The sequence below is a fragment of the Bombyx mori genome, chromosome 5, assembly GCF_030269925.1.
Source record: "Bombyx mori chromosome 5, ASM3026992v2".
NCBI classification, from domain to species: domain Eukaryota; kingdom Metazoa; phylum Arthropoda; class Insecta; order Lepidoptera; family Bombycidae; genus Bombyx; species Bombyx mori.
In genome coordinates, this window is record NC_085111.1 from 14,700,206 (window position 1) to 14,724,102 (window position 23,897).

At 36.1% G+C, this 23,897-nt stretch overlaps 1 protein-coding gene across 3 annotated transcripts in view; it reads right to left on the reverse strand.

The window, feature by feature from the left end:
* Positions 1-381: 381 nt before the first annotated feature.
* Positions 382-23,897, reverse strand: part of LOC101737365 (ADP-ribosylation factor 6) — a 54,498-nt gene continuing 30,982 nt past the window's right edge. For all 3 annotated transcript variants that reach the window (XM_004929975.5, XM_021350678.2, XM_021350679.3), the window contains exons 3-7: positions 8,613-8,721; positions 7,020-7,175; positions 6,042-6,188; positions 4,532-4,721; positions 382-3,855 (exon numbers count right to left, since the gene is read on the reverse strand). In XM_004929975.5, coding sequence (XP_004930032.1) covers positions 4,579-4,721; positions 6,042-6,188; positions 7,020-7,175; positions 8,613-8,694 — 528 coding nt within the window. In that variant the 5' untranslated portion in view covers positions 8,695-8,721 and the 3' untranslated portion in view covers positions 382-3,855; positions 4,532-4,578. The remainder of the gene's footprint in view (positions 3,856-4,531; positions 4,722-6,041; positions 6,189-7,019; positions 7,176-8,612; positions 8,722-23,897) is intronic.

A 23,897-nucleotide genomic window follows, 5' to 3' on the forward strand; every position in this document is an offset into this window, starting at 1 on the left:
GCCTCGTTTAGATTACCGGCGAATAATTCGTGGGCGTATACGAAAACGCAAAACTCACATATGGTGGTCCTCTTGTGAGTCCGCACGGGTAGGTACCACCGCTCTGCTTATTTCTGCCGTGAAGCAGTAATGCGTTTCGGTTTGAAGGGTGGGGCAGCCGTTGTAACTATACGGAGACTTTAGAACTTATATCTCTAGGTGAGTGGCAGCATTTACGTTGTAGATGTCTATGAGCTCCAGTAACCACTTAACACCAGTGGGCTGTTAGCTCGTCGAGACATCTAAGCAACAAAAAATATTAAAAAATATTGCGCATTCACTCACAACAGAAAAAAAACAAAAAGGGGTTTGTTTATACAGAATTCCGAATAAAAAACATGATCGAGGGTGAATTTATATTTGAATAACCTTTCTACAATATCATACAGCAGACTGCAACCACGCCTTACATTCGGTACCTTCATATAACGCGTAAAAATTAACTAGTTTTCACGTTCTGAACTAAATCAGAACCATCGATAAGAGCTAAATGGTCATTAGAACAATTAAGCTCTTAGGACGATGAGCATACGGTTTATATTTGCTTTACAGTTTGTGTCTAATCTAGACTTCAGACCACATAGCCCTAATCGAAGCGTACTGCATACAAAATAATTTTCTTACAACACAGTGCGCTAAATTACTTTTTTTTTATTAATTTTTATTTTACTAATTTAATTGCACTTGTTACATTTCGAATCGATAATAGCGAACAGCAAGATATGCAAATAAAAGAATTACAACTTTTATAAATATACAGTGTATTCTTTATACAAAAAAAAATACCTTATTAACATAAGCTATACGGTTCAGATTTCATTCACAAATGAATTCATACATTTTCAGAGAATAAAGTACATATTCGATGCGTTTTATAGAACACAATATTTACATAACTCTATTTATGAGAAAATAAGGTTGAAAATCAAAATAGCTGACATAAATGTGTTGTTGGAATTTGCGAGTGTGAAAATAAACTTATTTTAACATTATTGAGCCTAGTCTAGCTCAACTATAGATATTATTAGAAATTGGACTAAAATTGAGTATTAAATGAAATAGAAATGAATATTAATGTAATGATTTCTGAACGATTGCGAATATTCATTGCAGCCGTGACGACTCTTGGACACAGTTCAAATTATATTACATTGAACACTGAAATAACCTAATATTTATGTTTACATTATTATTTTTCTGAATGAAAACTACAAAAAAATTATATACTGCCCGATTTATTCATCAGAATATACCAAACGTAACGCGATAACGCGGTGGATTCACATTCAGAAATACCAGTAGCGTGCAATTAGATTATGGTAAATAAGGTTAATATGTAAACATGAGTAAATAGAGTTCTCGACTAAAATAATTTTCTTTAACCTTGACAGAAAGAAACAGGTGTTACTGTAGGTAAAAATAGTGACTAACTTTATAAACGGCTAACGATAATAAATAATGATTTACGTGTAGGTATATTACACGCAATGTATTTACAAACCAGTCTCGGGGTCAACGGCCGCGCGCGGGACGGCGAACTCACTTCGCGTTGTATTGCGGCCTCACGAAACTAAAATAACACGTATCGCTGCTTAGTTTAATAAACAAATATTATATTTAATATTGAGTTAGTATACTTTTATGTAACTGGTTCGTACCAACTTCTATATATACACGCGAGCAAAAGTTTGGAATCACTTTGGTTCCGCGCGATCTTGCTTATTATGTAAATTTTGAATTATTATAAAAATGACATCATTTTAAAGGTTCAACTGTCAACTTTAAATTGATACCAAATTCATTCAAATCGAGCGTCTCTTGAACTTATTTATACTCAACGAGCACATAAACGTTATCTATTTTAATCTGTATTTTCTGAATGCAGATTACATCTTAAGGTTTTAAGCACGCCACTGGACACACGAAACCAGAATGATATCTTCTTCTTTGAATTAAAAAAAAACAGGCTCGTGCTTGAAATGTGTGAAAAAAAAAAGAAATAATTAATCAAATATCAATTATATTACAAATGCTAGATTATTTTCGGCTAATTATCCTGTATGCTAATTTATTGCTCTCAAAGGTTTTCGTTCAGATCGATTTGTTAGTGTGACTTAGCTGGCGGTTACGGAGTCCCCTTTATTTAAAGAATAACGAATTTTTTCATCACACGTTGAAACATCACACATCATCAGAACTATTTTAGTACAGCAATTAGATATAAACTCCAAACATTGAGATACGCACGTGATAGCATAGTTTGACATAGATGTTAGTTAACAGACGGTGTTTACAATATTATTACAATATTATAAACGTTATAATAATCAAATACATTTACTTAAAGATTTGCGTGTTCTAAATGGAAAAGATATTTGCAATGTTTTTTTCAAGCAAACATTTCGTGCTGTGCGACAAATTAAATATCTTTACTAGATACATAATATATGTAGTTATTGTAGACAAAAAAAAATGTAAGCACTCCAACATATACAAAGACTACATATATGAAGGTCAACAATGGATAAGATTGTTTGAATAACTTTTCATTACATCGAATCAATTTATCCAATGGAAATAAAATCCATTTCAAATTATACTATCACATACGAAACATTACATCGAAAACAAGAATCATTCATCAGACAGTAATTTTAACTATGTTTTTAAATTTTCCAATACAAGTGAATTTGTTTTATACATTCATATATATATTTACGAGCTTACTAATAAGCGCTTACTTAAGTTAACTAAGGATGGTTTAATTACAGCAATTTCATTTGCATTGACAGTCAACTTTTAACAAGCTCAACGAGACATAGCGCATACAACGTAAGCTTTGAATAAAGCTATCTCTATACTTTCTCACACAATGCAACTTCACTGTAGACAGTTATGCTAGAATCGATTTCAGAGTCTAATCACGCAAACTTTCCATTCGTAACTGAGAAACGTACCTTATGATTAAAAATAAAGTGTTAAAAATAAATCCATCCCGATGTAGAAAGAAACAAACCATTAATTTATTTATTTGTAAACTTAATTTCTTAACGAAAAAAAATAATAATCAAAATCAACAAAAGTTTAGAAAAATATTTATATATATATATGTATATATATTTTATATGCATTATAATTAGTAAATATTTATTTATTTATTTATATTATACAGCCAAGCAACATCACATACCATATAATACTCGTATGGGTGCATAGCATTACATAAATTACGCGTTCACTCGTGCCACAGCTTAATAAAAACTCAGTCAATTCACTCAATTTCATCTTACACTTCGAAAAAACTATGAATAAATTTTGTTATACCGTGACATTAATTTGAAAATGTTGGCATTCCTATCGGATTAAATCATAGCACGAAACAAAGTCGTTTACAATAATTTTAGAAACGCGTCGCCAAACTTTACATAAAAAAATGGAGGTAAACATTTTAACTACGAATACAAAAGAAATAATCAAATTTTACTACACTAAAAATCAACTAAAAATTTACAAATTTCGTAATTTTTCTTGTATTAGGTAATGTTTAAATAAAAAAAATGGAATAATTGATTTTGTTTTTAATTACACAATATATGTGACGGAATATAATATTTTTATACATATACGTTTTTTTTCTTTCTAATCTATCGTCCTAGTGTAGACGGCACAACGCGCACTGCTATCGCACCTTCACTGTGGTCGAAATATTTTAGTTGTGTTACTGCACGTGAACCGATACTGGTGCACACTGAACATGTTCAATACGACCGCGCAGGGGGCAGGTTTACTTAGTTTAAATGGCATCAAAATCCGCATCTGAAAATCAAACATTATTGTATTAACTACAAATCTAGAAAACACGTTTTTTTTCACTTGTGAGCAGACGAGCGTACGGCCCACGTGACTGTAAGTAGTTACCATCGCTTAGATACGTCAGCAAAGCTAGGGACATAGCCAAGCCGCTGTCTACCGCTGTGAACGTGTGGAGAACAAAAAAATAAAAGTTCCCATGTTAAGAACATTAAACTAGGATATTTTCCCGTGTTATGGAATTCGAATTCGGACCGCTCAGTGATCATTCACTTGTGATTACAACAACGAAGGGAGCGCATTTAACAAACAGCTGCACAAAGGACTCTGAAAATTTAATTTCACTTGGGATCACACGATCACAAAATTGCAACATACGCGGATATATTTTTGTTTAACTGTTAGAGCACGAACCGTCGATGGATAGATTCTATTAATGCATATAAAGTGCGGAGCGTCGGAATGCAGACTATTTGCGCGGTTTGATTATGCGTATTAAGTATCAACGTATAGTTATAGTTATAACGGCTGCCCCGCCCTTCAAACCGAAACGCGTTACTGCTTCACGGCAGAAATAGGCAGGGTGGTGGTATCTGCGTGCGCGGACTCACAAGAGGTCCTACTACCACCGGTTCGTCCGTGCAACAAAGAAAAGTAACTAGCTGTGTGTGTACGTACGTACCGTGTCTCGTGAAGGCGGTGCAGCGTCAGTGCCGCCTACTCTGCAGCTCATAACTTATGATTGCTGGTGAGCCACGTGAGCCCCTCGTACAGTCCGTCGCCGGTCGTCGCGCACGACGGCTGCACGTACCAGTTCCGGTCCCGGATGCGGGTCAGCCCCAGTTTCTCTTGTATCTCGTGCGGTTTCATCGCTGAAATATGTACAATTACATTTCCACAGATTTTCATATGGCAATTTCTTGAATTATTTTTAATACGCTTTTATTAGCTTCAGACGTATGTATGTTTGTAACGGAATCTTTGAACATGATTTTGACCCCCTTCAAAATGTCGGATTAACTCGAAATTTGGTATACTTATGAAGGACCGATGACAATTCAATAATAATAAAAAATTATGAAAAAATTGAAATTCTACTAAAAAATGAAAGATAAATAAAAGAGTAAAAATATGTAAAAAAGCGTAGGGTGCTTTTCAGGATATTATCAAAATAACCCTTCGACTCATATCTGTTCATAAAATATTTAAAACTACTGATACCATGCACCCCACGCTTTTTTTACAATAAAATCATATTTTCTTACACTATTTTTAATTCAAATTTATTTTCTATTTTTTAGTTGGATTTTCTATAAAAGCGTATTTTGTTATTTTTTTTAAACTATTATTTATTTTCATTGCTCAGATGGGTGAACGTAATGAAGTCATTCGGGCAAAAACCAAAGTGATCGATATAGCTCGCAGAGTTAGTAAACTGAAGTGGCCGTGGGCTAGTCACATATGTCGCAGAACCGATAACCGTTGGGGTAGACGTGTGTGTACTGGAGTGGAAACCGCGAACCGGCAATCGTAGTATAACACGCCCTCCTGCTAGATGGAGCGACGACCTGCGCAAGGCAGCTGGCAGTAACTGGATGCGTAGAACCCAAGATCGGGTTCAGTGACGAGCTTTAAGGGAAGCCTACGTCCAGCAGTGGACTGCCGCAGGCTGATGATGAGATGGGTGGATGAGCTCACGGCCCACGCGGTTTAAGCAGTTACCGGAGCCCATAACATCTACAACGTAAATACCGCCTTGAGATATGACTTCTAAGGTCTTAGAATAGTTACAACGACTGCCCCGCCCAACAAACCGAAACGCATTACTGCTTCACGGGAGAAATAGGCAGGGTGATGGTACCTACCCATATGGATGGGTGGCGGGTTTTCGGTACCTTAGTCTTTGTAGAAGCCAACACTTACGACGCGCAGTGTTCAGGTTTTGGACCAGAAACAAGTATTATTAAACTATTTAGTTGGTATATTGTGTTACGCCTTCGGCGACCATTCAAGACAAAATGTGTCTTATTCAATCTTCAAGTACAATAAATAAGCCACTGAAATATTATGTCGATGTATTAAGCCCAAACGAATAACGGCAAATACTATACTTAAGATATCCGTAAATTTTCCGGTTCGATCTCTAGAATGTTAGAGCGATTAAAAACAAAACAATTAGCGTATAACATTACCGTCAGGTAGATCCTGTTTGTTGGCGAATATGAGTATGATGGCGTCCCGCATCTCCCTGTCGTTTATGATCCTGTGCAATTCCTGGCGGGCCTCGTCGATACGGTCGCGGTCCGCGCAGTCCACAACGAATATCAGGCCCTGAGTGCCTGTAACATTAGCACCATATTACTTTTACTATGATTCACATATTATATATTTTAAAAAAAGCACTGGCGTTCTAACATTAGGTACAAGAGTTAAAACTAAATGCCTCGACCCTTAGGACCTTTCGAGGCTGAGAGACGCTGCTACGGATATTTCCTGGCCTATTTCATATTAACTAAATCACGATAAGGCGACTGACTTCTCACTGTCAATCAGTTCAGTCAGTTTTGGAGACAGGAGAGACGAAGTCACATCCCTTCAGCTGTTAAAATGAAACATGAAAGTTAATTCCGCCATTCACCTTTGGTCCTTACAGCGTTAAACACAATACATTGCGTGCAATCTCAACAATTAATGTTTGACCCAGTATACTAAAGTGGCGGTTTTTTTTATATTTCAAACATTCCAACTGATATCAACATCGACCTTTACTCTTTTCTTTTTACTGGTGGCAGGACGTCTTGTGAGTCCGCACGGATAGGTACTATCACCCTACCTATTTCTGCCGTGAAGCAGTACTGCGTTTCGGTTTGAAGAGTGGGGCAGCCGTTGTACTGTAAAAACTGAGACCTTGGAACTTACTTGTCGAAGTAGGTGACGGCATTTACGTCGTAGGTGTCTATGGGCTCTATATCTAACGATCTAACGACTACCTAACTCTATATATCTAACGACAATAATGGTGGACACAATTACTATCATGTCACAGAGACAAAATTTACGACCAAAAGTTTTCGACAAACATTTTTGTTAGACGCTAAGAAAATAAAACTATGTATAAATCAAACTACACCCGAAACGCTATACGTATTGCCTAGAAGGTTGCCACGTACCTGTGTAGTAATGCCTCCACAGCGGCCGTATTTTGTCCTGCCCCCCGACGTCCCAGACATTAAATTTGACGTTCTTATACGTTACGGTTTCAACGTTGAAGCCCACTGTCGGTATTGTCGTGACAGACTGACCTAATTTTAACTTATATAAAATGGCTGTTATGGTACACGCTAAGGAAATTTGACGTTTGACGTGATTGAAAATGCCGATATTTCATGAGATTATAAGTCGGCGTAGGCTAAATCCAATTACGCAGACGGTTACTGAGTTTTATAAAGAAATACGTACTTAACAAATGTTCACTAAAGACTATTTTACAGTGAATAAATTACATGGCGTTATTATACTGTGTATTTATTTACTGGTGGTAGGACATATTATTATTATAGGCCTGTAGGTACGGGTAGGTATCATAATCTCCTTGCTTAATTCTCCCGCGAATCAGTCCTGGGTTCCGGTTTAAGTGGTATAGCTGTTATACAAGGAGATTGAAAAGTCGACCTTTATGTCTTAAGGTCTCTGGGTGTCTGGGCCTTCAGATTATAATGCATAAAGACTTGGATAATCACTTAACGCCAGGCGGGCCGCAGGTTCGATCACAGATAGTGCAATAAAATAGGTTTGTTATTAGCCAGTTTCTAGCATGAAACAAAAAGCCGCGTGGTCACCGTGTGGTTACAGGAATGTGATGAAGATTTTTTTCCTACCTATGCTGATAGCCTTCGAAGGCTTTTTCAGCTTCACCCTAACGTGTAGGTGAACTCACGGATCTCAAGCCGTGTGTGTTGCTAACGCTGACCCTAGCAAGAGAAATGTTTCGCAGGATCTACCACCGAATCGGAAACGCGACCCACTGAGAAAATCCGGCGAGAAACTCAGTGGTATGTACCTAAGGGGTTAATTTACTCGTCGAGTCCTTCATCGCAAGCGACGGATTCGGCGACGACGGTGACCAATGCTTGAAGTACCTAAAAGCACCGTTAATGAATCGGAAGGATCCGTAATGACGTGTTTAGGGCGACGTCGACAGTTTACCATTCGGTCCACAGGATCCACAGGATCGGGTATGTAATTCCAGGCGGCCACGACAAGAGGGTTTTCGTGTCGTGCCGCCTTTTCAAAGTGGCGCAATGACGCCGACTGTATATGAGATCCAGATGAAGATAGCAGAACTCAATAATACCAAAACTACAAGTAATCGGTTTCGTATATATTGCCACTTAATCTTCATCTGCAAACAAATAACACCTGAACGTAATCAAACACAAGTGACCCAATTCCCGGCTATACGGTACAAAAAATAAGTTCTTGCTACAAAAACTGAAATAGTGAGTGAGCAAGACGTATCATAATTTCCAACGGTCTTGGAACATCTAATTGAAATAAACGGTATACATCTGTATGTCTAATTGTGTAGGTAGAATCCTTTCCCCTTCCTTCACATTGGCCCGCTATACCGCGTCCAATTTGCATAAGCTCATTACGTTGTTAGAAATAAATTATTTTAATTTTCCTTGCTTTTAGTTCTTCCATTTAAAATGTTCAAAGCATTAATTCTACAAACGGTTTATGTTTATATTTGTAAAGGATACTAGTCTTTCCAGCAGCGTCGAGTCCCAGCATCAGTATTCTCATCTCCTTGTTACCGAATATCTTCGAGAGAAGCTTCCCCATGTTGACGAGCTTGCCTCAACCACACAACTGAAAGAACATAAAAGAAGGCATTTCAATAAGAGAAATAAGAGAAAAAACAAAGATAAAGTCGTCGTGGCCTAAAGGATAAGATGTCTGATGCCTTCGTGTTGAACGATGCACCGATGTTCGAATCCCAGGCGGGTACCAATTTTTCTAATTAAATACGTACTAAACAAATGTTCACGATTGACTTCCACGGTGAAGGAATAACATCGTGTAATAAAAATCAAATCCGCAAAATTATAATTTGCGTAATTACTGGTGGCAGGACCTCTTGTGAGTCCGCGCGGGTAGGTATGCGCCTAGGCATATACCCTGCCTATTTCTGCCGTGAAGCAGTAATGCGTTTCGGTTTGAAAGGTGGGGCAGCCGTTGTAACTATACTTGAGACCTTAGAAGTTATATCTCAAGGTGGGTGGCGCATTTACGTTGTAGATGTCTATGTGCTCCAGTAACCACTTAACACCAGGTCGGGTGAGAGCTCGCTCACCCATCTAGCAATAAAAAAAAGATAACAGCGTAAAAATATTAAGCAACATTGTACTGGTGTTTGTGACCTATCTGAAGCATTGTAGGTGATTAATTACGTAAATCATTTACGTTTTTACGTCTATAGCTCCAGTATTCACTTAAAAGATAAATTGTCTTACGTAATATTTATGTAGCTTTTCTTAATTCCCTTTCTTTCTTTAGGTTTAAATAAAGCAGCCTAATTTGGTTTCTCTATAGTGAATGTGTTTGGGGATCTTTATGTAAAATAATTTCCGCTAAAGTAACCAGAGATCGAGTTATTACAGGTAACGCCACACGAAAGAAAAGAGATAATTTTGTACAGAAGCCTTAGTTTCTTCATTGAAAGTAGTGACCTTCAAAAACACTACAGGGTGTGTTATTTCCAAATTCGATAAAAATATGATTCTGAAAATAAATTAGAGCTAAAAAAAGATTTTATAAAAAATAAAAAAAAATCCCTGTATTCTTCGTGTTCGCCTTCCGTACCTATTCAAAGAAGTCCATATGTATATTGAATATTATGTTGTACATGAAGCATTACGAATAGGAAACGTTCGTGAGTAGAACATCGCCATTAATACTTGTGTTGAAAGTAAGATGGCCACTGGGAATGCTTGTGCAATCACTACATTCATGTTTAGATGCAATCGCTTCTTGTCAGATCAAAACATACCTACTATAAATTTTGTAGTTTAAATTATTGAAAAATCAAATATATGACTATAATTTATCTTGGTAAATCTTGACTGATATACTTTCAGAAAGGTTCTGTGTTAAAAATTTGAATATTGAATACCGTCGTTGTCAAACCAAAATCTGCTATGTGCACTTTTTTGAGATTTTTACTTTTTGACCTTTTCGTATAGTTCACAGCCCTATCTACCGTATAAAAAAACTGGTATGTGTCTATAGCTTTAACATTTATCTATAGCTTTCATTTGATATAGTTCTTCAAATTCACCTTTATATAAAATTTTATACGAAAATGTTTTTACTCGTTAATTCAAAATAGAGTTTTTGCAAATAGCAGATTTTGGTTTGACAGCGACGATATTTAAAATTTTTAGAATTGTTGTATGTATTCAGTCTGTCAAAATATCATATTGAAAACCAGGATCTGATCTTAGATAACCTGGCCTAGATTCAACAAACTTGCAGAGTTAGCAGAAGAAAGATCTAGACTTTTGTCCCAAACGTCTTCAAAAACTTGCTTCTTGTTGAATATTATTATTTGTGTAAAGTGTATTATAATATTACAAATTATACCAAGTAACGAAGAAGTTGATAATGACGTTTTAATATTTATAATTTTAAAATTTTATTACAAATTTCGTAAAGATTCATGCTAGAATTTTCTTAATTTTTTGAGTCTATACTTATATCTATTGCAGTAAAAATCAATTTTTACGATTTAATCTCGCGTTTCTCATTGGCATTATATTATTTCAGATGTTTCGAAGATTTTTAAGGTCTCACAGAGGTCAGGACTATGTTAGGTTTTTAATTTAGATTCACGCTATTTTAATAATGTACGTAAAATTTGACTCCATTGATTTTTTTAGATATTGCTTCACCTTTTTATTGGATATATCGATAGAACGAAGCTAAAATTACGTGGAAAATTTCCATTTATATTCAATCATTCGGCAGGGGGCGTAAGTCACAGTGAGATCCGAAAGTCCCTAGCAACGAAATTATGTAGATATAATAAAATACACACAAGTACAGTTTTTATAAGGTTCAAATTACAATTTCGAACATTGCAAACGTGACTTGCTAAAGGTAACGATAACGTCAGTGATATATTGTTTATTAAATAAACATCATTACATTTGCTTAATTAATTATGAGTAACGTTGAACCATGATGTCGAACACACATTTATAAATTACTAACTGTCACCTGCGGCTTCACCCGTGTAGTGTAGGAAAGTGTGAAAGTTTATTTTCTTTCGGGATAACGTTAATTTCTGCTGACTTAAAACTATAACTTTAAAAACGTTTTTTAAAAAGTTTCTACGTGAAAGAAGCAAACAAACAAACACTTTGACGATATTTAAGTAGGAATTAGGTTTAATGCACTGTTAAACATTATTGTTTTCTGTGAAACAGCATTTTAAGATTAATACTTGTATCTCTACTTCTTAATTATTTTTTAAAAGACTTGCCTTTATGTTAACATAAACGTGTAGGTAGTTTTTTTAAAGCTGTGAACACATTCCTTCGCATCATTTAAAAAACACATACAAGGTGTTTTACGAATAAGATTTCATAAAATACAATTCAGTATTAGAAGTCATCAGCTTAATATTAAAACGATAAGGAAATTAACGAACATTCAAGTTACTTCACAACTCTCGATTTACTAAATATAGCTATTATATATATGAGATATATATACCCTCACCGATTCAAAGTTTCTTCATTCTCTTGACATTTTTTTTACTTATGAATCAAGATGATTTTTGCCAATACTAATACATAAAGCTATAATATTAATAACACTACTTTCGTATTAATTGATCCAACAATTATATTTGATACGAATACATAACATGTGTAATTGTATAATATTCAAATTCATTAAACATAATATTTTCTACACAGTTTTCATATACATACGTGTTTTTTATTTATTACATTGACGATTCATAGATATCGCTGGGTAGCAATATAGTATCGATACATAACATTTGACCGAGCAAAACTTTTTAATAATAAATTATTTACGTACATTATTTTTATACCTACTTCTATTATTATTATTAGTATTAACAAATTTATAACAAACAAAAAAAACAGACAAACAAATAAAATTTTAAAAGGTTTATGCTGGTATTCCATTTTGGAACCCTATAGGTAGTAAGAATCACCTGCCTATTACTGTCGCGAAATAATTATGTATGCCGTGTGTCCAAAAGTGGGGCACTTATTATCAATACAATTGAGATTAAGACTTGCTTTTTCAAGGCAAACCACAGACAATTATACTGTTGTTTGTACATATATTTATGGTATGGTTTGAAGTTTAGTAGCAACTTAAACCAGCCGTGCCCTCAGTTCATGTGACTGTTTGCAGATAAAAAAATATAATTCTCTTTTTTTATTGTTCTCATATGTGTGGACGAGCCCACGGCCTAACTAATTTTAATTGGTTACCGGAGCCCATAGACATATACAACGTATATACCGACACCCACCTAAGATATGAGTTCTAAGGTCTCAGTTTTTACAGTACAACGGCTGCCCCACCTTTGAAACAGAAGCGCGTACTGCTTCACTGCAGATATAGACAGGATGATAGTACCTAGCCGTATAGGCTCACAAGACGCCCTACCACCAGTAATTACGCAAATTATAATTTTATGGGTTTGATTTTTAGTACACGACCTTATTCCTTCATCGTGGAGGTCAATCGCGAGCATTTGTTTCATCAACACACTCTCCCATTTAGTTTACCATCCTGCTTTGGCGTTTACTCTATAGTTCAGTTTATCGTGTTTGTTTCTTATGTAGCCTGGCATTCTGAGTACCAAATAAAGGTTTTTTTTGGCAGAAGGATCATTGTACCTATTCGTGCGGAGTTGCAAGACGTCCTACCACCAGTAATTACGCAAATTTGAATTTTGCGGGATCGATTTTTATTACATGATGCTATTCCTTCACCGTGGAAGTCAATCGTGAAAATTTGTTATTACGTAGTAGTAGTGTAGTACGTATTTGATTAGAAAAATTGGTAACTGCCTGAGAAATTAGAACACCTTAGCATCGAAAACACCTCGCGTCTTACCTGTTAGACCTTCAAACTTCAAACAGGCTTCTTTTCGAATATTTACAGAATAACTAGCTGACCCGGCAAACATTGTTTTGCCATATATAAGATTTCTAGGGAATTTGTAGTGTAGAAAAAAAACCGAACTTATTGTAAGTGTGTTAGGATGTGGTAAATGAGTGAAAGAGGTATGTAGTGCTGTGAACGATGAGGGAATATATAATAAAAATAACAAAACCTCATTCAACCACATAATACCTCATTATAACAAAAAAAAGTATGTCCAAATAAAAAAAAAATATGTTAGGGGTGGACAACCCTACTCAATTAGGGGTATGAAAAATAGATAGTAGCCGATTCTCAGGCTTACTGAATATGCATAAAAATTTCATGAGAATCGGTCAAGCGGTTTCGGAGGAGTATGGAAACGAACAATGTTACACTCGAATTTTATATATTAGATAATATTTTGATAGATGCTCCCGGTGTGTCTACGGGCCTTCTTCTCGTAGCGTGTACTGGCTCAAAACGCGTACCCATCAAATATTGAAAAACGACTTTGTTCTTTATATATTTATCGACATCGTCGTAAAATGGGACGTTGGTGCTTTTGATGTTATTACATAATAATTTGTTGGCGTGTTCCAATTAAGGCGTTACGTCTTGGAAATTACAACCTTATTAAATGAGAAACGAAAATACTGAAAATGTACTTGCGCTTTTCGTCAATAGCAATATAAAATACATCTATAAAATTATTATATAATATGTAGTTACGTCATCAGTAGATACTCACGATATAATTAGCGAAAATTATGTTAATACAAAAGTGGGTGATGTTAGTGAAACGAATTAATTTATTAATTTATGAATAATCGGGTAGGGGTGAAAATTAAATTGAAATATTCGAAAGATAATTAACACGATAATACGCGAATAAATATTGCATATTCAACGGTCCTAAGCTAAAATTTGCTTGCGTTGTTAATAAATGGTGAAACATGTGTGTGTCCTTTATACAGATGGCTTAAGGTCGATAATTGAAGAGAAACGACACAATGTAACAACTATTTCAAACTACTGCTGTCATCAATAGACGACGAAGCAAAATTATAGCATACTAGTGGTGCCGCAGTAGTCGAAATTCGACTATATAATTCTATAATATAATTACAGATTTCGCCAAAACTACACTATAGATAAATAATATTAAAGACAAACAATATTCATCTATTCTCAATTTGACCACAGACTTTAAACAATAAAAAAAGTTTGATAACTGACAAGAAACAAAGAGTATAATATTTTTAAATGATGTGTTGTGTCAAATACATGGTAGTGTGTGTAATGTTTTATTTATTGATATAATGTATTTTTTGTACATAATGAAAAATTAGCAGCCTGCACTCATTCTCTATATAAACTATAAGTGTGGGAAATTTTACGCTCATCTGTCCGCGCAATTTTCGTAAAAAGGGGTACAAAGTTTTTGCTTCATGTATTAATGATTAAGATATGTATGTATTGCCTTCTTCTCTAACGTTTAGAGCCCATATTCAGCTTATTTACATATAATAAAAATCATATTTTTTGTTGTTATTTTATGTATTTGTGCAACTTTTCTTTTGCGTTTAGACAAACATATCTATGAATGAATTTCAGAACAGAGGCTAAAGGGTTATTTCATTTCCTGGATGTTTTAATGCGCTTTCTTTGAAAAAAAGGCAAGGCAGCCCAGATCCCGAATGCCAAATAATTTCCTGGTGGAACTATCTGATCCACTTTCACAGCAATTGTACGCTTATGGTTCTAGCGTTAGTTAATAACTCAGGTCACCGTAAACGCCGAACTTGTAGAAGATTTCGAAGCGACCATCACCCTGCTGAGTTTCTAGCTAATCTACACTCGGGTGCAATGAAATCGCACATCAGTAAATTTTTTGAAAAATATTATTTACTTCTTTTAATTTAAAAAAATACATATATTTTTTAACATAGGGTTAAAGGTTAGTTCAATACCTATTCAATGATACCATATAAGTGGAGATAAGGTTACTTTCTTGAGGAAAATAAAATACAACAACAATTTAATCTTTATTACAAAATGATTACTCAACTAAACCGTTTAAAATTTGGGGATTATTAAAAAAAAAAAGACAAAAAATACTGAAAAATCATTTATTAGTAACAAGTATTGCCCCCTCTTGCCCGAATTACAGCTTCACACCGATTCCCCATCGACTCTATCAAGTTTCTGATAAAGTTTTGTGGCATGGCGTCCCATTCCTCTTTGAGCGCATTTTGTAGCTCCTGGAGATTAGCTGGAGCACTATTTCGACCTCTAATTTTTCTTTTTAATTCGTCCCACAAGTGTTCAATCGGATTAAAGTCCGGGCTCCGAGCTGGCCACTCCATCACGGGTACATTTACTTCTTGTAAGTATTGTCTCACAGTGATGCAACATTGGGAAAATCGCTCTGAGCGCCTTCTGTAGACCCTTCCACGTCTATCATTATCATGAAGACACATTCTGGACTCGTCTGAGAACAGGACTGCTTTCCACTGGTCGGCTGTCCAGTTGACGTGTTCTTGTGCAAATCGAAAACGAGCCAGGCGGTGAGCTGGCGTCAATTTAGGGCCATTTGCTGGTCTATGCGCAGTCAAACCACCTTCGGCAAGTCTCCTTCTGACTGTCCACCTGCTGACTACCACTTCACGCACCTGTTGAAGCTGCTGTGCAAGTTCAACGGCAGTCAAACGACGATTTCGCAACGCTGTCGTTACAAGAAATCTGTTGTCGCGCTGTGTTGTAGCTCTTGCTCGACCAGATCCTCGTCACCTTCCAAAGCCACCAGTCTCCCGATAGCGCGGGTACACACGACGAACTGAATATCGGCTGATATTCAGTTGTCGAGCTACAGCACTCTGGTTCTGGCTCGCTTCAATTAGAGCGACGACTTGAGCGGCTTTTTCCGGAGTAGTATCCATCTTTTTCAGACAAATGCAATTGGAGTCACTAGAGGTCTTATCAGGTTAAGCGTTGGCTTGCAACTGACGAGGTTTTTTTTTTTTTTTTTCCTACCTAAGCTGAGAGCCTTGAGAGGCTATTTCAGCGTAACCCTAACGTTTGTAGGTGAGCTCACGGGGCTCAAACCTGATGACGTTGCTAACACGAACCCTAGCAAGAGCCGTACTTCGCAGAATCTACCACCGGATCGGAAACGCGACCCACTGAGAAGATCCGGCGAGAAACTCAGTGGGCTGTGTCTGGGAGTTAACTTACTCGTCGAGCCCTTCGTCGCAAGCGACGGGTTCGACGAGAACGGTGACCGGTGCTTGAAGTACCTAGAAGCACCGTTAGTGGATCGGGAGGATCCGATATGACGTGTTTTGGGCGACGTCGACTGCTTTCCATTCTGTCCGCAGGATCGGGAATGTAGTTACCGGCGGCCACGATGAGAGGGTTCTCGTGTCGTGCCGCTTTGGTCTTACAAACTGCAGTGAGTTGAGGGAGCAATTTTTGGAGTTTGCTGTTGTCGTTTTGTTTCAGCAGGCAGGTAAACTTATCATGTCTTTTGAATAGGTATTGAACTCTCCTTTAACCTTATGTTAAAAAATATATGTATTTTTTTAAATAAAAAGATGTAAATAATATTTTTCAAAAAATGTACAGATGTGCGATTTCATTGCACCCGAGTGTATTTAGCGGGTCGCGACTTCGTTTCGGTGGTAGACGCATTCGTGAGTCAGCTGCCCTTGAGCTGTTAGGCCCCTTTGGAGGGGCTCAGACATCTGTCATCAAGGTAGCTGTTATAAAGTAAAACCCCTCTGAACTGAGCTCAAGCTTACCCACCGCTCTAAGCGTAACTGGAACGGTCTCCGGGTCAACAATAATATAAGTCAAATTTGTTTAACAAAAAACCCCGACCGGGAATTGAACCGGGTCACCATAACACAACAGTCACGATCACTAATTACTAGACTAAAGTGGCGATGTCTGTTTACCGCCGTCCTTTGTTCTTATCAAATAACGACCAGTTTTATTACACAGTTTGGCAACGTAGTCATGTTTAATATTAATAAGCTTTTATTAGGTTCAGACGTATGTATGTTTGTAACGAAATCTTTGAACATGATTTTGACTCCCTTCAAAACGTCGGATTAACTCGAAAGGTATACTTATTAAGGACCGATGACAATTCAATATTTAAAAAACAATTGAAAAAATTGAAATTCAACTAAAAAATAAATAATAGGTTAAAAAAACTAACAAAATACGTTTTTATAGAGTTTTACACTATTTTTAATTCAAATTTATTAAAATTTATTTTCTATTTTTTAGTTGGATTTTCCATAAAAGCGTATTTTGTTAGATTTTTTAAACTATTATTTTTTTAATAAGTGAATTTTTGCATCTTGATTTAAACATAGTTAAATGAGCATTAAGCTATTGGGGACCAACTGAGCAATTCGATCGAGTTTCAAGGGTGACACGCACCCGGAATTATAATACACCTGGAACTGGGGGCAAGACCTCTTTTGAGTTCTCACGGGTAGGTATCACCACCCTGCCTATTTCTGCCGTGAAGCATTAATGCATTTCGGTTTGAAGGGTGGGGCAGCCGTTGTAACTATACTGAGACTTTAGAACTTATCTCAAGGTGGGTGGCGGCCTTTACGTTGTAAATGTTCATGGGCTCCAGGAACCACTTATCACCAGGTGGGCTGTGAGCTCGCCCACACATTAAAAGCAATAAAAAAAAAAACTTAGATCTCACGCCTCAAAGTGAACGCGATTCACGTTTTGATGTTTGAATAAGTTGTGCTGATCATTTGATATCTGGTCGTTTGTCAGCAGCTCGTCTCCACGCCGACAGTTTAACAAAGAAGAACATGCATAAACATCGGATACATTCATATTATGATTGTACGAGACAGTAAATACCCTTGTTTGAGGTAACACCCGGGCCTTTACGACGCACTTATCGCAACAAAAACTATTCTCGGACCATTGATTTTTAGTTAATAGGAAACTGTATAGGGTCGCGTTTTGTCCACATAAAGAAAATCTCCCGTTTCCATCCTGGATGATGACACAGCAAATATTTCGATTGTACCGAATGTTATTGTTCGGCACTTGTATATATGCAAACCTATCTTGAAAATGTCGTTAGCGAGATTCAGGCGTCTATGAAATATTCAGGGTTCTGTGATAGTTATAGCTACTAGTACCAGTACCAGCTACATTAAACGCTTTTATTCTTAAGAACGGAAGAATACTATAAATATCTTTTCTTTTTTTTTTATTGCCCTTGTAGGCTGACGAGCATACGGCCCACCTGATGGTGAGTGGTTACCGTCGCCCATGGACTTCAGCAATGCCAGGGGCAGAGTCAAGCCGCTGCCTAAACTCGTGATCAAAATCATGATGAACTAAAATCATGATCAATTGATTCCGACTGAAAAATGGTGTCCGATATTTCGAAGTAGTGCTCCATAATGAATTTAAATATATATAGAGAATATTTTTGGGGCACCGACTTTCTTGGGATCGTATAAAATATTTTTAAAATATTTGTATGTTTTAATCGGAGTAGCATGATAAAAAAAAATATATATATATATATAAGCAATCATATTAAATCAATATCAAAGTGGATTAATAATGTACAAACCAAGACCGACGGCTGAACTGACTGACAATGACATTTGGTGCGCTAAATATGGCGGATTTTCGGCCTCATTAGGTATTTACGTATATTCATGTTTCACTTTATGTACGCGCTGAAATACTGTTATATTGTTTTTCTGCGAGTTACAGTGCTGAGTAAGAACGAGATAGATATATGTTTATGTATGTGCCTTCAAAATGGGTGCTATTTATATAAGCAATTGTACGTATAGAACAATATGTCGCGTCCCTACTATATAGGTTTATGCATTAAATCCGCCTCTATACTGTCAAGTATAGAAAGTTATAAATAAAATAAAGTTAATACGAAACAGAAGTACCAACGTTATCAGTCCTTAACATATAGCTTCATTAACTACATAGATGTTTCTTGATAACTTAAAAATCTTTTTATATTTTGAAATTGGTGAAACCCGATAACGCCCAACTGTGATTATCTCTGATTCTATGAAAAGTATCATCTCATAAAACTACTACCAGTTGAAGCGAAAATAGTGATGTGTAAAAGTAGACAAAATCAGCAAGTAACCTAGGTAGTGGTGGGCAGTTTAATCGATGAAGAAAGAAATTCGAACGAGTCCGCGCACTCGTAAAACAACGTAAAATTGTGCCACCGAAGATGAGAGACATAAATGAAAGAGATAAAAGAAATGTGCTTGATTCGAATTTTGATAAATCGATTTGAATTTTCTTTTCGGACAATTGCTTTTCTTGATTAATTTCAAATCGTAAATAAAGCAGTCGAAAGGTAGGGTACACGCTATAATCCAGACAATGTTGCCTGCCTGAAACTTGCTACATAAGTAGTAGGTGAACCGACACTGAAATAAATGCTAATATCCCAACCTCAAACAGTACTTCAACTAAAAAAATGTTAAATTGCTTTGTGGATGGCGAGACGTATTTTCTGTCTACTTGTTCTATGTAGGTAGTTACAGCTACCCACGCGAAATCAGTAGATAGATAGCCTATGTTAGCATGATATAGAGTCGAATCCTTTGCATTAAAGCGTCTGATTTTCACGTTGACGATATTATAAAACCAATATCGAACTTTGTAACGATTCAACGGTAGGCAGCAGGTTGGCTCTGCTTCTCGCATTGTGAGTAAGTAAGCACTCACCCACTCAGGTGGGCCGTATGCTCGTCTGTCTACAAGGACAATAAAAAAAATGCTCGCCATCCGTTAAATTTTTCTCAATATACTCATTTGTCTCTTGACGAATTTGACGGTACTATTTAATGCCCTATTGTAGTAGAATTTAGCCTACGTGACATGGTGTTAACACCCAATAACTAGATTGTCCAAAATTTCAAAATAATATGACAAAAATATAAATACATAAAATGTATTCTCTATAACATCTTTGATTATTTAAAAATATTTCCCTGTGTTCGAACGATGATGAGATATTATTATTGTTTTGTATAATTTATAATCACGTAATCAGCTTACGCAACGGGAAACAGTGTCGCGATATACGCAATATAATCGTACGGAATATAATCGTAAATATAATGTAATTTGCGAATGTTTTAAAAATACCAATATGGTAGGTTACACGGTAGGCTTTGACGTTTCGTAATTTAAAAAAATTAACATGTCAAATCGCCATGTTACACTCGCTGCGGGCACTGCGTCATAGGCCTTTTGACTAAACGCGCTGAAGATTTCATGGTCTTACACGACCAGGAGAGCGATGTTAAATGCTTATTGAAGCCCATTCTCAGCATACGATGCCTTGAATTCGACGAGGTAATTGATATGTAGTATGTACAGCGACGTATTTTAAGATTCAGCGCCCTAGGCCTATAGGGTTTTCCGCTGGTTTATAGAAATGAATGGAAAAAAAAACTGAATTATATAATAAATTTTTGTGTTGTGTTGTGATCTGAGAATCATTTTAAAGAATAAAAATACTAAAATACTGAAGTATATCTTGCAATCAAACGATTTTTTTAACTAGGTAGGATTTTATTTTATTTTGAGGTTAATAAAAAACAAAAATGAAAGCGAGGTGGTGAGGTTTGTTCCGCCCCTCGCAGCCAACCGCTAAGGTAAATACGCCCAATCAAACTCGTATCTTTTGATCATAGACTCATCAATGTTCAAAATAGTCATTTATTTCCACATAACACATGCTAAATAAGGTAAGTCTAATGGCGATCAATTATCAATTTACATTTGGTTGGAGCCAACAAAAATACTATTGATGATGAAACACATCCGCTAGTTACGAATCCAAGGGGGTCGGTCGCCCTTCTATTTCCGTCAGGTCAACGCTTAGGGCGTTAACCATTTCCACGCCATTTCCCTTATGAAGGCAATTGCGCGGCTGATAAACATTAACTTCGGCCGCTTCTCCCCGAGATAGGGGACATACGAATAGTTGGGACGGTAAATAAATGAGTTTTAAACATAGAGCAGGTTAGATTCTCGAACACAGACATATCTGAAACCAAATAATAGGTACAAGTTTGCTATTAAATATTACGTTTTATAAAGTTTCTTTGGTTAGCTGTGTTTTCCTTGCTGCAACCTTGTGTCCACAAAGAACAACTTGCCTCGTAAAATTGTATGATACCTAATTTATGTCATATTTACAAAGACCGAATTCAATATTAAAAGACAGTTACTTGTTCTAAAAGTTACGACAAAAAAGTTTACATTTAATGTTGCCAATTTACAAAATCTACCTGGAGAATATATCATGAATACCTGGAAAATATAATAGTATAGTGTAGTCTAATTTTAGCGACTTCTCAGTAATGAATATTCAATAAGAAAAAAACAAAAAATTACATATTGCTTTATTTTCCATCGTTTGCCTTGCATACAATACAATAGCAATAAAGAAACTACAATACGAAGAACGAGGAATTAAAAAGAAAATTGGCTGAACTTGTGACATAAATATTAGTAACACAATTGTAGAATCAACAGTTTGTTTTATTAACTTCAAAAATGAATAAGGTTATATACCTCTATAACCCTTGTCCTTGAGAGTATTCCCAATGCGGATATTACTACTACTTCCACGAGTACACGCATTACACCCGCTGCGTATTGGATAGGCGCCAATTACGTAAATAATTTTCTCTAAATTCATTCATAGGGCGTACTGAACGTGTCCAGTTTTTACTGGTGGTAGGACGCCTTGTGAGTCCGCACGGGTAGGTAACACCACCCTGGCTAATTCTGCCGTTAAGTAGTAATGCGTTTCGGTTTAAATGGTGGCAGCCGTTGTACTGTAGAAACTGAGACCTTAGAACTCATATCTCAAGTTAGGTGGTGGCATTTACGTTGTAGATGTCTATGGGCTCCGGTAACCACTCAACACCAGGAGTCTAAGCAATAAATCATACGGTAACAGATTTCGAGCAACTCCACTATCTAAATATGACAAATTTCGAATCAATCAATCTCGTATGAGTTGCTAATAGCGGTCATAAAACTGACGCTGTTTTACGTACTGTATATAAAATGATGTCAGTAGTTGCAAAACCGGATTGCATCACTCACTACACGGCAAATGAGACTGATTCATCGGGCGATACAACAAAACAACACAAAAACAAATCTAGGCAAATTGTTAAACACGATTGATTGTTGTGTAAAGCAGGATTGGATGAGTGCCAGTACAGAGATCTGCCTTGCGGGCATTAAAGCTAATTGATGTGAAAAATACCACAAGATTAGACAAAAAAAAAACTTTGTTTGCTTTTCGGTATTTTAAGGAACGTAAACTTTCTTAAGTATACATACTAATTACACGATAGAGTGGCCATTATTTAATTCCCAATTAAACGTTAAACATTATGATTGGTGAAAAAATTGTTTCGATAATTATCTATATTTAAAAGATAATAAATTCATATAGTTTTGATGAAAAACCGAAAGAATACAATCTCTACAATAAGAAAGTACCTAATATGCACAGCGTCTACTAACACAAATTTTATGTAGGCTAGGTAAAAGTACATTCATAATATCGTGACCGCCGCCGCAACTTGTTCCTAACGGTTTTCGGATTCTTATTTTATCGATACTTAAACTCTTAATGGAGACTAAACCGCCGAGAGGTTTCTATAAGAATGGTACTGATTACCAGGAGATATTTTTACCAGAAAAAAAATTCGGTTTTGATTGACGAATATTTTTGAAAAAACTGGTGTCTTTAGATGTACTAGTCACGTAGAAAGAAAGCAGTATAAGATAATAACATAGCCACAAATGTAACGTAAATTCGAGCTTATTTTTTTGAAGTTCCTTATGGGACGATGCGGGGGCGTACCCTAACCGGGAAAAAACGTCCGTAACGTAAGATTTTTATTAGTAATGCTCACAGTGTTACGACTTAACTTTGTAATAACGTACAAAATATAACATATTTTTATTATATATTTTTTATAAAACACTGTGAATAAAATAAAGTTGATAACTTTGTAGTTTTTTTTTTATCAATAAAAAAATCATAATAGAAAATGTACACTCGAATAATTATTTTCTTTATACCTCGAATAGAACTTAAAATTAATATTTTTATAATATCCTATCCGGTGTCCCACGACCCCACACATCTGTTTTTCATTTATCTATAGGGCCAAACTCGATAAACGATAAAGGTGCACTATAGAATAAAACTTCGTTTAAACAAACTCAGATTCGGCTATTTCACAAAACTCACGAACGAAACGTAGATTCATTGAATAAAACTGATTGTAGACCACTAACGAAGCGGAACTGCGCCAACGGTGTTTGTCCGAGCGCTGTCCATTAATACGAGCTCTAAAAATAAAAGATTTTAGGATATTCGGTAAAATTTTGCAAATCATTCCATTCGCTAGCTTCAAAAAACAAATCAGCCACACAGAATAAAATCGCCATTTTTAAATAAGTATTTTTTTTATTGCTTAGATGGGTGGACGAGCTCACAGCCCACCTGGTATTAGTGATTACTGGAGCCCATAAACATCTACAACGTAAATGCGCCACCCATCTTGAGATATAAGTTCTAAGGTCTCAGTATAATTACAACGGCTGCCCCGCCCTTCAAACCGAAACGCATGGGTGGACGAGCTCACAGCCCGCCTGGTATTAAGTGGTTACTGGAGCCCATAGACATCTACAACGTAAATGTGCCACCCATCTTGAGACATAAGTTCTAAGGTCTCAGTATAATTACAACGGCTGCCCCACCCTTCAAA